At 37.2% G+C, this 16,414-nt stretch overlaps 1 protein-coding gene across 9 annotated transcripts in view; it reads left to right on the plus strand.

Annotated features, from left to right (window-relative positions):
* The window catches only part of LOC119794321 (protocadherin alpha-C2-like), a 210,777-nt gene that overhangs the window by 19,709 nt on the left and 174,654 nt on the right, over positions 1 to 16,414 (plus strand). The window contains exon 1 of one of the 9 annotated variants that reach the window (XM_038301838.1): positions 383 to 2,802. The exons of 4 other annotated variants lie outside the window; for them this stretch is intronic. In XM_038301838.1, the coding sequence (XP_038157766.1) occupies positions 463 to 2,802 (2,340 nt within the window). In that variant the 5' untranslated portion in view covers positions 383 to 462. Of the gene's footprint in view, positions 1 to 382; positions 2,803 to 5,494; positions 7,953 to 9,881; positions 12,370 to 13,324; positions 15,823 to 16,414 lie in introns of those variants that run through there. 4 more of the 9 variants (XM_038301833.1, XM_038301834.1, XM_038301843.1 and 1 more) reach the window with 4 other exon arrangements.

Below are 16,414 nucleotides of genomic sequence, written 5' to 3' on the forward strand. Positions count from 1 at the left end.
AAATCTATTGCTATTGGAAGAAAAAGCTTTTATTTTGTCTCTCACTCTAGCTTGTTGAAATATGTTTCTTTATAAATAGTCATACATAAAGCTTTAAGACAAAGGGTAGATTTTGAATTAGTTTGAAAAAATGCATTATTTAAAAGCAAAGACAAAAAAAGAATAAAACACTCTTTTTCTATGAACTATACAACAAAGTCACATGAAAATTATGCAGCCTTACACTTTTTAATTTGCATTGCTGTATAATTGAACGGTTAAGGAAAAAACATTTTCCTCTTGGTGTCACTGCAACATAGCAAACCCCGTTACAGACGTGGTTCCTCCCCGTTGAAATCCTTTGTTTAGTGGCCTATAGTATAAGATGTAGTCAATGTAAGAGCGAGAGACGGGCGAGATCACGTTCTGGGCGGATTTGGAGATTAAATTTTTTTTTTTAAAGGTGGATTTGACTGCAAAACAATGGAGAGACTGTTTAGACAAGTTGACCCTGGACGGTTAGCGCTTTATTTTGGCGTACTGCTGATGATCTTAAAACAGGTTAAGGCTGAACTGAGGTACTCTATTCCGGAGGAAGTAAAAGAAGGAACTATTGTTGGAAATATTGCAAAAGATCTCGGTTTGGATAGAGCGTCATTGGTTGATCGCCGGTTTCGAGTTGTACCCGGACCCAAGGAGGCTTTTTTCGAAGTTAATTCGGATAACGGTGCACTACAGGTTCGTAGAAAAATTGACAGAGAGAAGCTTTGTCACGGCGGTGGCGTCTGCCAAATGGAGCTGAAAATACTCGTTGAAAACCCGCTGGAGATGCATCACGTTGTTGTTGATATAACAGATGTAAACGATCACTACCCCATGTTTTCTGAAAAAGAACAAACGTTTGAAATAGCAGAACATTCATCTCCTGGAACCCGATTTCAGTTACATGCGGCCCGTGATCCGGATGCTGGAATAAACTCCATTAGCACATACACGTTAACTTCAAATGATCATTTTGATATTGAGGTAATTCAGAGTGATGAGGAGAAAGTGCCGTTTTTAGTATTAAAAAAGTCGCTAGACAGAGAACAAAAAAACAGTCATGTATTCATTATGACAGCAGCAGATGGAGGGAAACCTCCAAAATCAGCGACCCTTAATGTTTCTATTATTGTTCTGGATATTAATGACAATCGTCCATCATTTAAGAAAGACATTTTTCAAATCGAAATCCAAGAAGATACGTCGATCGGCGCAACTCTCATTAGATTAAATGCATCAGACCCAGATGAAGGGACCAATGGGGAGATAGAGTACAGTCTTAGCAAAACACTCACGCACGAGGTATATGATGTATTTCATTTAGAAAGCGTTAGTGGAGAAATAACCCTGAAAAGTGCCCTAGATTTTGAAGATTATAAAACTTATAAATTAGATGTTCAAGCTTCTGACAAAGGACAGCCTCCACTGACAGGAAGGTGCAGAGTTATTATAAAGATAAAAGATGTGAATGACAACGCCCCAGAAATAGAGGTTACATCTCTTTCAAACAGTGTGTCTGAAGATTCAAAGCCTGGCACAGTGATTTCACTCATTAGTGTGACTGATAAAGATGCAAATGTTAACGGAAAGGTCATAGTACAGATAACTGACCAAGTACCATTTGAGCTAAAGCATTCATACAAGGAGAATATTTACTCAGTTGTCACCAAAGCTCACCTGGACCGAGAAAAAGAAGATGAATATTTTATTACTATAAAAGCAACAGACTGCGGTGAACCTCCCTTATCTACTGTTAAAAGTCTCAGAATTCAAATCACAGATGTGAATGATAACAGTCCTGTCTTCTCAAAAAATATATTGCAATATTACGTGACAGAAAATAACGTTGCTGGTGCCCCGATATTTTCAGTAAGTGCAACAGATATTGATGTTAATGAAAACGCAGCTCTAACGTATACTTTAGTAAGACAGAATGATGTAACAAGCTTTTTAAACATTAACTCTGAAAACGGACAAATATCTGCCCTTAAAGGTTTCGATTTCGAAAGCATGAAAACTTTCCAGTTCCAAGTCGTTGCCACTGATTCTGGGACTCCGTCATTGAGCAGCAACGTCTCAGTAAACGTGTTCATTCTGGATCAGAACGACAACCCTCCAGTCATCCTGTATCCAGTCAGCTCCAATGGTTCTGCTGAAGGTGTGGAGGAGATTCCCCGCAATGTGAACGCAGGACACTTGGTGACTAAAGTCAGAGCCTATGATGCTGATATAGGATATAATGGCTGGTTGCTGTTTTCACTGCAGGAAATTACTGACCACAGCCTCTTTGGTTTGGACCGCTACACAGGACAGATCCGAACACTTCGCTCATTCACAGAGACAGATGAGGCTGAACATAAACTGGTCATACTGGTCAAAGACAATGGCAACATTTCTCTCTCAGCAACAGCTACTATAATTGTCAAACTTGTGGAGCCCAAAGAAGCTTTTGCCACTTCTAATGTCAAAAGTGCAGCAACAAATGAAGAGGATAACAATGTGATCTTTTACCTGATGATCACTTTGGGCTCAGTGTCCATTTTGTTTATCATAAGTATTGTTGTGGTGATCGCAATGCAATGCTCCAAACCCACAGACTATACTTCGAAATATCTCCAAGAAACTAACTATGATGGAACACTATGTCACAGCATTCAGTACAGATCTGGAGACAAACGATACATGTTAGTTGGACCCAGGATGAGTATAGGATCTACTGTAGCACCTGGAAGTCATGCTAATACACTAATGCTACCTGACAGGAGGATAACATCTGAAGAGGTAAGATATTTAAGCCATTTCATTGTTTAACCAACCCATATATATTTCTATTTGCAACACATTTCCTCGGCTCTTTTCACTCTCCATGGTACTGAAATATTAGTTGTTTCTTTATAGGGCATCTTTTAGAATTTCTTATTAGTCTGATATGCCACCACTCTCCATGTTTTACCTCATCAGGACAAATACACTATTGTTGGTATTGCTGGTTCTGCTGGTGGTGTTTTCTTGTTAAAATTGAGTTTTTTCGACTCCACTGTCGCTGCAAGTATGTTTGGTTTGAGGAATTTCCTTCTAGTCAATGAGTCCATGCTATCCACTGGTTTTCCGTAGTTAGAAAACTGTGAATCAAGTTGAATGTACCTGGTTGAATTGTCTCAGTAAAGTGCCCTGAGATGATGTGTTGTGAATTGGCGCTATATAAATAAACTGAATTGAATTGAATAGAAGTGGGTGGATGCAAGTATATTTTTATATAACTATTATATATAAGTTCAGCATGTTTTCTATTGGTTTTATGTGTTTTTTTTCCTCTACGTTCTCTTTAATCTCTGCTTTCCCTCTCCTGACAAAATATATGCATGCATGACATGAACAACTGGACAATGTGGGGTGCGGCAATCTATGTAGACTAAAAACACATAGTTTTACACATATTATGAGCTTGGAGATATAAAATCACATTCACAGATTGTATTTTATTTTTTATTTTTGGATGATAATAATATATAACAACAATACATTTGATTTACCAGCACTTTTAATAAAACTAATATACAAGGTTATTGACAGCTTTAAAATGCACTGGAGGATATTGAAATTGATATGCTGCTCTATAGAGCTAATGAAGGTGTTTTAGGAGTGGTGTTACACAATTCTTTGAATTTGATTTACACTTTGACTTTTCAAGAAGTCTGTTATGTCTCTCTTTTTTTCCCGTGCGAGTCTGATAATCAAACACACACGCACATGGCACCAATTCAAAGATTTGTGTAAATTAATACACCTGGTATTACAACCCTTCAAGATGACATGACCCAAGAGGAGAAAATGTCTAATTTACAATAGTAGACTCCCTAAGAACCTATCAACTTTTGAATACCCATGTTTTTCTACATCTTTCACAGAGCCGATTCAGTTGCGCATCAGATGTTTGTAAAGTGAGCTTCCCAGGAGTGACAGTGGCGACAGCCAATCAAAAGACGTTTGGCCAATCAGGAGATTGTGGGCGGTCTAAACTCAGGGAAGTGTGCTTCATCTGGAGCTGCGGTTCTCGGCTCGGTCCAAGTGCTCGGTGATTGTCTGTGTTTCGTAGCGCAACATTGTTTTCTGACAGAAAAAAAATTGCAGGGGACCAACACGGACTTTTGAAAAAAAAAGTGCAGGGGATATTCTCCCCCTAATTACGTCCGTGCTTCCTCCTCGCCACGGCTTTTGTTCAGCCTGTACAAATCACACAACGAGGTCTTGCTGTATTTTTTGTGTACGTCAAGCATGTCCAAAGTCTGTCCCAGGGCCGTTGTCCAGCACGTTTTAGAGGTTTCTCTGCTTCATCAGAGCTGATTCCGATTATTCAAGTTCAGCAAACGCCTGTTAATCAGCTGTCAATTTTAATCAGCTGCAGTGCGGGGAGTAATGTATGCCTATTTGACCTGAAACACTTGGTTAAAAAAACAAAAAAAAACTTTAGAAAGCCATTATGTGATTGTAGAAATCACTGATGACCACTCGCCTAGCTTGCCTGAAAAATACCAAGGATTTTGAATATTTGAGCAAACATTACTAGGATGTAGATTTCAGCTGCATTCTGCTCGTAATCCCGATACAGGGTCCAATTCTGTTCTCAATTCGATGTCAAGACCAAACGATCAAGGGAGTTAAATGTTTCTATTGTTGTTCTCGATGTAACAGTCCAAAAGTTGGTCAAGAGATATATAAAATCAAAGACGAAAAAAAAAATCCTTTTGGAACTCGATTATATTAACTAAATACGACGGATCCCAATGAAGATAGAAAAAGTGAAATTGAACGTTGTGAAAACCCTTCATGCAGCGCACAATAAACTAAACTGGATAAATCCAATCCATCATTTTACAGATTGAAAAATTTTAATATATATATATATATATATATATATATATATATATATATATATATATATATATATATATATATATATATATATATATATATATATATATATATATATGTCGTTCACAATTATTTTGTCAGAACAGTCGCGGAATTTCAATTGTGCTGTCTATTAAACTCCTGTGTTTTCTAACATAGATTTGTTAATGAATAGAAGATAACAAAACCATCAAAAAATGTTAAAATAAATCCGTTCAATTTTCCGAACACCAAATACAATTGAAAAACAGTGTAAAAAAATACGAATTGGATTTCATCACAATAGAAAAATATATCTGTTCGAACTAATAGAAAACATGTAAATTGAACGTTGTTTTCTGAAGACAATTTAACATTCTTTTACGGGTTAGTATAGTTTTCTATTTTCCTTACGGATATTTAGAGCTTCACGTCATCAGTTTGCAGTCTCCCATTCTTATTAAAAAATTGTATCTAGCCAACTGTTTTGCCACTTCTTATTACCCTCTAGATGTCAGTATTATACAGACTAAATAAAGCAGAGTCTCTCCCTCGCTTCAGAGGTCTTTGTTTCAACCGAAAGGAACAGAGATTGTGTTAGATTTGGGCTTGCCACTCGATCCAACCAGGTTTGATATAAAAAAAGCATAAATTGATGCGGTTATTCGGAACATTTTTGCTATTGGAAAATGGGAACCGGAACGCAGAGTCAAATGAGGAGTTACATCTGGTTTGCTTTATATTTGGGCTCCCTGCTTCTTGTTAGACACCAGACATTGGCAGAAACAAGGTACGCTGTTTCAGAAGAGGTGAAGGATGGTACTGTTGTTGGCAATCTTGCCAGGGATCTCGGCCTGGACATCAGTTTTCTGACGGATCGTCGGTTCCGTGTGGTGAATGAAAATGAGAACGCATTTTTTGATGTCAACCAGGACAACGGGGACCTTTATGTTGCTCGGAAAATGGACCGCGAGGAGCTTTGTCGAGGAAGCAGCGCATGTCTAATGGAGTTAAAGATTATTGTAGAAAACCCCTTGGAAATACATTACGTGGTAGTTGAAATTAAAGATGTTAACGATCATTCCCCGGTCTTTCCTGAAAAGGAACAGAGGCTTAAGATAGGCGAACAAACACTACCAGGAAAACGATTTCAGCTGCACGCTGCCCGTGATCCCGATGCTGGATTAAATTCAATACAGACGTACACATTGACCTCAAATGAGCATTTTGAAATAGACATCCAACAAAGTGATGATGACAAAATACCTTTTCTGGTGCTAAAAAAGTCTCTAGACAGAGAACAAAAAAGTAATCATTTACTGCATTTAAAAGCTGTTGATGGAGGAAAACCCCCTAAATCAGGGACTTTAAATGTTTCTATCATTGTCTTAGATAGTAACGACAATCGTCCAAAATTTAGTATGGAAACCTATGAAATTGAAGTTCAAGAAAATATACCAATTGGCATGTCAGTTTTTAGAATAAATGCAACTGATCCAGATGAAGGAACAAATGGTCAAATTGAATACAATCTTGGAAAAACACTAAAGAAAATAGTCTATGATATTTTTGAACTAGACAAACTAACTGGAGAGATCCGAGTTAAAGGTCCTGTTGATTATGAGGAAAACCAAGTTTACAAACTGGATATTGAAGCTTCAGATAAAGGAATGCCCCCCTTAACAGGTGAGTGTAGAGTCATTGTAAAAGTAAAAGATGTTAATGATAATCCACCTGAAATTGATGTTACCTCACTTTCAAACACTGTGTCTGAAGAATCAAAGCCTGGGACAGTGATTTCTCTTATTAGTGTGAAAGACAAAGATTCAGGCCTTAATGGGAAAATAATTTCAAGTATTATTTCAGATGTTCCCTTTGAGCTAAAGCCTTCTTACAAGGCGAAAACATATTCCGTTGTAACAAGTGGGTATTTGGATCGAGAAATAATTTCCCATTATGAAATTGTGATTAAAGCAACTGACTGTGGTGATTCTTTATTATCAACAATAAAAACACTTAACATTGAAGTAACAGATGTAAATGACAACAAACCTAAATTCTCCCAAAACCCAATAAATATTTACCTTTTAGAAAACAACGTACTTGGAAAGTCAATATTCAGCGTTACAGCTGCTGATGATGACCTAAAGGAAAATGCTGCTATTTCTTATCATATTGCAAGGGATGGTAATCAAAATGGTATCATGTCATTCCTTAGCATAAACACTGATAATGGTGAAATATTGGCACTTAAATCTTTCGATTTTGAAACTCTAAAAACATTTAAATTCCAAGTCGTTGCTACAGATTCAGGGACTCCATCACTGAGCAGTAATGTCACAATCAACGTGTTTATTCTAGATCAAAATGACAACCCTCCTGTCATCCTTTATCCAGTCAGCTCCAACGGTTCTACTGAAGGTGTGGAGGAGATTCCCCGCAATGTGAATGCAGGACACTTGGTGACAAAAGTTAGAGCCTATGATGCTGATATAGGATATAACGGCTGGTTGCTGTTTTCACTCCAGGAAGTTACTGACCACAGCCTCTTTGGTTTGGATCGCTACACAGGACAGATCCGAACACTTCGCTCATTCACAGAGACAGATGAGGCTGAACATAAATTGATAATTCTGGTGAAAGACAATGGCAATGTTTCTCTCTCAGCAACAGCTACTGTGATTCTCAAACTTGTGGAACCCAAAGAGGCTTTTGCCGCTTCTGATGCTAAAAGTGCTACAAAGGATGTTGAGGATGATAATGTTACATTTTACCTGATGATAACTTTGGGGGTAGTTTCATTTCTTTTTATCATCAGTATGATCGTTTTGATTGCAATGCAGTGCTCAAAATCTAGAGACTATGCTTCCAAATATCTCCAAGAGACGAATTATGATGGGACACTGTGTCACAGCATCCAGTACAGATCTGGAGACAAACGGTACATGTTAGTTGGACCCAGAATGAGCATTGGATCAACTATTGTACCTGGAAGTCATGCAAATACACTAGTGCTACCTGACAGGAGAACATCTGAAGCGGTAAGCCAGCACTCATATACTTTTTCAGTCTTTACAGCTACCCCTTATTTACCTGTCCTATATACCATTTTCGGATCGGTACTTTTTATTTGAATTTGGACGCAGTCAGACCTACTACAGTAAATGTGTTTTTTTAACTTAAATATCTAGACACTGTTCTGCGTCTCTTACATCTAAGTGTCACTTATATTTTGGAAATATTGCTTAAGTTTCAAACTGAGCAGAAGATTTGTGAAAATAAATAATCTTAAACATAGTTCAGCACAACGCCCAGGTAAAATCCGGGTTACCTCAGGCATAAACAACTTTACCAAGTCTGTGGGCAAGCCACAATGAATTGCTGTCGTGACCCATGCATCAGAAACCAGCTGAAAGGACGCATAGTCACTTTTTAACAAAGCTTATTTCCCATTGAAGTATTTATCAATTATTTTTTCATTGTCATTTCATAGTGGTTGGTTTTTCAACACACTGTTATAGCACCTTATATTTTTTATTTTCATTAATATCGGTTGGTCAAATCTGCTAAACACTTAAAATGTTTTTATTATAATTCCACAAATAGTTTTCAATTATTATCATGTTTTCTGGCAACCTGCCAAATTCTTAGCAAAATGTTTTAGGTAACTATGTAGGTTGTAATCATTTTAATTGAGCAGAAATGGTTTTGCAGCTCTCAGAAGATTGTTGAAATAGGCCAGTCACTGTCCTTGGTGCTGAAGTAAGCTTTTTCACTTGGAACAGATTGAGGCACACTAGGGTTCATTCAGACAGAGACATGTATCTTAATATAATTTGGGCATACTTATCAAAAGCAATAGTAACATTTCCCGCTTGAAAAAAACTACAGTCAAACGTGTGTAGCTCAAATAGTCTTTTGCAGCGTCTGTTTTTTAAAATTATGTAAAGGATCGGGTTAATGATGTCACTTTGAATGTTGTGTGTTTATAGCCATTATAAGGATTGTAATGCAGTGCTCCAAATGACAAATTCATTTTCTTCTATATATTGACAAGAGACTGACTTAGAAAGGATTATGTGTAACAGTACCCATGACGAATTTTGGGCCAAGAATATTTACACAACATTGTGTTGTAGAGCTTCGCCTTATAAATTATGCCTAAATTGCATTTTCTTTTCATATGTTTGGTAAGTTCTAGATCCTTCCTTACTTTGTTGAATCTATTAAATACAATTAATTTCTATAAACTACTGTAAAGAGTTATCACAAAATAATTTCACAACTTGTAACGGGACGATCATTGTTTTCATGTGCATTTCCAAGCAGTCCCCAGAAATATTTCAGTTTTTCTTAGATTTTTAAATATCACATTTTAAAATTATTACACAGTGTTTTGGTGTAAATGTGGTTGTTTAAGGAGGGAAATTAGCTGTCCGTAATGAATAATTTAATTTAAATTCAATCGACTTAATGAAAGAATGTTTGCATTTCATGGCTGTAATTTTGCCAGAAAATTCACTGGAAGCTCAATTTGGCATTGTCAGCGCGATCTATAGTGGAAGTTCTTTTACCGTTTTTAAATTAGGGTTTACATTTTATAGATTTCAGGTCCGGTTGCCTAGACTGAACTTTTTGAAGCTTGACCATGACCTGGATGACTGAGTATCTTCACAGATATGTTTTACATTTTAAATATACAGACTGTAATGAACTTTTGCACCATTTTAATTGTATGAAATATGTATTTGGTTTGCTCCTTCTTTCAATTCTAGAAGTACTCGTAAAAGGACACCTGTGACTATGCGGCCAACTGCATTCGTAGCCAACCCCTCCCATGCTGCTATATCATTATAGAGTCCTGAATATAATGCACTATTATGTAATGTCCACTTGGTGTCGTTGTGGCATCATTGCAGTATAACTCCGTTTCCCAATACGGAGTTATTAGGAAACAGAGTGATCGGACAAAGAGGAAGCCAACCTTTGTTTGCTCCCGCACAACGGAAAGGCATCTGATGGACGAATGGGAAATTGAGATACTAATTTCACTAACTGATATTTTTGGGGGATGTAATTGAATAATTTGGAATACGAGGCTGACAAACGATGGCAGACTGGAGCTGTTCAGGTACCTACATACGCGGGGCTTTTATTTTCATCTTTTTAATGACAATGAGAAAGCCGACAGTGGCTGAACTAAGGTACTCTGTTCCGGAGGAGGTGAAAGAAAAAACCGTCGTTGGAAATATTGCTAAGGATCTTGGTCTGGAAAAGGCATATCTAACCGATAGACAACTGCATATTGCTTCGGGTTCTGAGGATTCCCTTTTCAGTCTTAACAAGGATAATGGGATTTTACAGGTTCGTAGGAAGGTTGACAGAGAGGAGCTTTGTCACGGTGGTGGCGCATGCCTGATGGAGCTGAAGATTATTGCCGAAAACCCCTTAGAAATGCATCATGTTGTTGTTGAAATTACAGATGTAAATGACCACTCCCCCAGTTTCCTAGAGAAAGAGCAACATTTTCATATAGCTGAGCATACCGCTATCGGGACACGATTTCGGCTGCAAGCGGCCCGTGACCCCGATGCAGGAGTGAATTCCATCAGCACATACCTGCTATCATCAAATGATTATTTTGATATCGATCTGAGCCAAAATGATGAAGAAAAGGTCCCATTTTTAGTTCTAAGGAAGCCACTAGACAGGGAAAAAAAGAATACACTTGAATTGATTGTTACTGGAATAGATGGAGGTAAACCTCCGCGATCAGGGGCACTTAATGTTTCAGTCACTGTACTTGATAGTAACGATAACCGTCCGTCCTTTAACAAGGAGGTTTACCAGATAGAGATGTATGAAAACGTCCAAGTTGGAACTATTGTTACAAGAGTTAATGCAACAGATCCAGATGAAGGAACAAATGGACAGATTGAATACAACATTGCTAGGGCACTAGAGCCGAAAATATATGAAATATTTGAACTGAACCAATTTTCAGGTGAAATAATATTAAAATTAGGACTGGATTTTGAAGAATCTGAAATATATAAAATTGACATTGAAGCATCAGACAAAGGAGCACCTCCTTTAACAGGAAGGTGTAGAGTGGTTGTAAAGATAAAGGATATAAACGATAATTCACCAAAAATAGATATTACTTCTTTATCAAATACTATATCAGAGGATTCAAAACCAGGAACAGCAATTTCTCTCATCAGTGTAACAGATAAAGACTCAGGAATTAATGGAAAAACTATAATGCACATACTAAATGATGCACCTTTTGAATTAAAGCCATCCTATAAAGAAAACATATATTCACTTGTTACAAAGGAGCGTTTAGATCGAGAGACGGTGTCTCATTATGAAATATTAATACAGGCAAAAGATTGCGGTAATCCACCTTTATCTACAACGCAAACACTTAGTATTCAAATTTCTGATGTGAATGACAACAGTCCTCGATTTGAGAAAAGCCCGCTGCAATTTTACCTATCAGAAAATAATGCTGCTGGAACATCAATATTTTCTGTCAGTGCGACGGATATGGACATAGATAACAATGCAGCTATTTCTTATTATATATTAAGAGACGGTGGTAAAAATGATGCAACGTCGTTCTTAAATATCAATACAGAAAATGGACAAATATCAGCACTGAAGAGTTTTGATTTTGAAGCTTTAAAAACTTTCCAGTTCCAAGTTGTTGCCACTGATTCTGGGACTCCATCATTGAGCAGCAACGTTACAGTGAACGTGTTCATTCTGGATCAGAACGACAACCCTCCTGTCATCCTGTATCCAATCAGCTCCAACGGTTCTGCTGAAGGTGTGGAGGAGATTCCCCGCAATGTGAACGCAGGACACTTGGTGACTAAAGTCAGAGCCTATGATGCTGATATAGGATATAACGGCTGGTTGCTGTTTTCACTGCAGGAAGTTACTGACCACAGTCTCTTTGGTTTGGACCGCTACACAGGACAGATCCGAACACTTCGCTCATTCACAGAGACAGATGAGGCTGAACATAAACTGGTCATATTAGTGAAAGACAATGGCAACGTTTCTCTCTCAGCAACAGCTACTGTCATTATCAAACTTGTGGAACCCAAAGAAGCTTTCGCAGTTTTCGACGTAAAAAGTTCAGCAAATGAAGATGAGGATAACAATGTGAGCTTTTACCTGATGATAACTTTGGGAGCAGTTTCTGTTCTGTTTATCTTTAGTATAGTTGTACTGATTGCAATGCAGTGCTCCAAATCCACAGACTATACTTCGAAATATCTCCAGGAGACTAATTATGATGGAACACTATGTCACAGCATCCAGTACAGATCTGGAGACAAACGTTACATGTTAGTTGGACCCAGAATGAGCGTTGGATCTACTATAGTATCTGGAAGCCATGCAAATACACTTGTGCTTCCTGATAGGAGAAGAACTACTGAAGAGGTAAGTCAGGCTTTTGAAAACTAGTTTATTACAATTTTCACTACTTCCACTCTCACGTGTCCTACCACTGAGTCCCAGCATATATATTAACGGTTACTATAAATACAGCACACGCCTCAGACAAGGATTGTGGTTTTTTTTATTTTATTTTATTTTTATTTTTTTTTATTGCACATGTCTTATTTTGGATATTGTAGCTCAAGAATAAGATTTGTACCATGGATGATGACACAACATTTGAGTATGTTTCTTAAGGCTTTCTTAAAGACTGAAATATATATAGACACTGCCATTTACTAAGAAAAGTTTACTTCGAATCCTAATCATAATTCTGTTGTTTTTGTTGTGTTTAAAGTACTTTCAGGACACTCTATTTCTCATTTTGATAAAACAAATTCCTTTATTCCCCCAAATAGTGTCATAACTTCGATTTCAGTGTCATTTTAACTCAAATCTGGGCATTAATTCATCTTTTATTTGAGAACTATAAAATAAAAATTATATTTTAGCTGGATGTCTTACAGCTCTTACACAAAAACTATTAATTTGATTTAATTTGATTTGAGCAAGCATTATATCCATCCAGAACATACTTTTATGATATGAGCAGACAGTGGAGAGCTGTCCATGGTTCTAAATTCAAATTGCGACTACATACAGAGCATATAGATTTGAAGCAGCAGACTATTTTATGATGCTCATTTTAGCTGTTCAGTGAATGATTATTTAATTAAGTATGCCTTTGTATGTTTTTTTTATCCAAAAGGATGGAGTGAAGTTCATGGCTTTACAAAAGTTCACTCGCAATAATTTATGTTTCCTGAGTAATTTATATAACTATGGTGTGCATTAACATTGTGATTTACTAAAAGGACAGAATATAGAATATATATACAATAGGAGAAATGCATTTTGTCCACACGGTGTCGTAACCTATCAATACTTAAAGAGACAGTCCCCCTTCAGAGCAAGCCCTTTGTTTGCTCTTTTATCGCGTAAGGCGCCTTTAAAGAATGAACGGGAGATTTGGGAATCCATTCAGGATTTATTCAAGATAGATCAAGTATCTGTAATAGTGAAGGTGAAGGCTTGCTGGATCGAAAGATGATGAAAAACTGGACAAGATCGAGTGCCTACAGTTGGCGTGTTTTTCTTTTACATCTGCTGATGTTCACAAATCAGGCTGCGGCGGAACTACGGTATTCTGTTCCAGAGGAGGTAAAAGAAGCAACTCTGGTTGGAAATATTGCCAAGGATCTTGGTCTGGAAAAATCACATTTAACTGACCGAAGGCTGCGAATTGCTTCCGGATCTGAGGATACGTTTTTCTTTGTTAACAGGGATAACGGGGCCTTACAGGTTCGTAAAAAAATTGACAGAGAGGAGCTTTGTCACGGTAGTGGCGCGTGCTTGGTGGAGCTTAAAATTATTGTCGAAAACCCGTTGGAGATGCACCATGTTGTTGTTGAAATCTCAGATGTAAATGATCACTCCCCAAATTTTACAAAAACAGAGCAACATTTTCAAATAGCTGAACATACTTCTTTAGGAGCACGATTCCAGCTGCAAGCGGCTCGTGACCCGGATGCAGGAGTGAATTCAATCCGAACCTACGTGCTATCCTCAAATGATTATTTTGATATCGATATAAGGCAACGTGATGAAGACAAAATTCCATTTCTAGTCCTAAAGAAGCAATTAGACAGGGAAAAAACGAATAAACTAGGCTTGTTTGTTACAGCAATAGATGGAGGTAAACCTCCGCGATCAGGGACACTTAATGTTTCAGTCACTGTACTTGATATTAACGATAACCGTCCATCCTTTAACAATGAGGTTTACCAGATAGAGATGTATGAAAACGTTCCAGTTGGAACTATTGTTACAAGAGTTAATGCAACAGATCCAGATGAGGGAACAAATGGAGAAATTGAATACAACATTGTCAACACATTGGAACCTAAAATATATAGTATATTCGAATTAGACAGCTCAACAGGTCAAATTAAATTGAAATCCGGACTGGATTTTGAAGAATCTGAAATCTACAAAATTGACATTGAAGCATCAGACAAAGGAGCACCTCCTTTAACAGGAAGGTGTAGAGTTGATGTAAAGATAATGGATGTAAACGATAACTCGCCAAAGATTGATATTACATCTTTATCAAATACTATATCAGAGGATTCAAAACCAGGAACAGCAATTTCTCTCATCAGTGTAACAGATAAAGACTCAGGAATTAATGGAAAAACTATAATGCACATACTAAATGATGCACCTTTTGAATTAAAGCCATCCTATAAAGAAAACATATATTCGCTTGTTACAAAGGAGCATTTAGATCGAGAGGCAGTGTCTCATTATGATATACTTATACAAGCAAAAGATTACGGTAATCCACCTTTATCTACAACGCAAACACTTAGTATTCAAATTTCTGATGTGAATGACAACAGTCCTCGATTTGAGAAAAGCCCGCTGCAATTTTACCTATCAGAAAATAATGCTGCTGGAACATCAATATTTTCTGTCAGTGCGACGGATATGGACATAGATAACAATGCAGCTATTTCTTATTATATATTAAGAGACGGTGGTAAAAATGATGCAACGTCGTTCTTAAATATCAATACAGAAAATGGACAAATATCAGCACTAAAGAGTTTTGATTTTGAAACTTTAAAAACTTTCCAGTTCCAAGTTGTTGCCACTGATTCTGGGACTCCATCATTGAGCAGCAATGTTACAGTGAACGTGTTCATTCTGGATCAGAACGACAACCCTCCTGTCATCCTGTATCCAATCAGCTCCAACGGTTCTGCTGAAGGTGTGGAGGAGATTCCCCGCAATGTGAACGCAGGACACTTGGTGACTAAAGTCAGAGCCTATGATGCTGATATAGGATATAACGGCTGGTTGCTGTTTTCACTGCAGGAAGTTACTGACCACAGCCTCTTTGGTTTGGACCGCTACACAGGACAGATCCGAACACTTCGCTCATTCACAGAGACAGATGAAGCTGAACATAAACTGGTCATATTAGTCAAAGACAATGGCAACGTTTCTCTCTCAGCAACAGCTACTGTAATTATCAAACTTGTGGAACCCAAAGAGGCATTTGCAGCTTCTGATGTTAAAAGTACAGCAACAGATGAAGAAAATAACAATGTGACCTTTTACCTGATGATAACTTTAGGTGCAGTTTCTGTTCTGTTTATCATCAGTATAGTTGTACTGATAGCTATGCAGTGCTCCAAATCCACAGACTATACTTCGAAATATCTCCAGGAGACTAATTATGATGGAACACTATGTCACAGCATCCAGTACAGATCTGGAGACAAACGTTACATGTTAGTTGGACCCAGGATGAGTGTTGGATCTACTATAGTATCTGGAAGCCATGCAAATACACTTGTGCTTCCTGATAGGAGAAGAACTGCTGAAGAGGTAAGTCAGGCTTTTGAAAATCAGTTTATTGTTATTTTCACTGCTTCCTCACACGTGTCCTTCCACTTATTCTCGGCATATATATTAACTGCTATTATAAATAAAGCACACCGTCTCAGACATGGATTTTTTGTTTTAAAACTTGTTTTTTTTTTGTTTTCTTTTATATTTAAAATGTCTTATTTTGAGTCTGGTAGCTCAAAGAATAAGATGTGTACAATTAAGGACTGAAAAAACATTTGAGTATGTTTCTGAAGGCTTTCGTAAAGAATTAAATACATAGAGAAGCTGCCACTTTCTATGAAAAGTCTGGCTCGAATCCTAATCATCATACTGTTATTTTTGTTGTGTTCTAAGTATTTTCAGGCCACTCTACTTTTTTATTTTGCATAAACAATTCCTTTAATCCCCCAAACAGTGTGATTAAAGGAATTGTTTATGCAAAATAAAATTGCAGTATCATTTAAAATTTAAAATTGCAGTATCATTTAAACTCTAATCTGGACATTCATTCACCTTTTGTTAGGGAACTATCAGACAATGTATATTTTAGCTGGATGTTTTACAGTTCTTACACAAAAAAAAATATTTT

This window comes from Cyprinodon tularosa, unplaced genomic scaffold (genome assembly GCF_016077235.1).
Source record: "Cyprinodon tularosa strain WSP-4 unplaced genomic scaffold, ASM1607723v1 ctg476, whole genome shotgun sequence".
Taxonomy (NCBI): domain Eukaryota; kingdom Metazoa; phylum Chordata; class Actinopteri; order Cyprinodontiformes; family Cyprinodontidae; genus Cyprinodon; species Cyprinodon tularosa.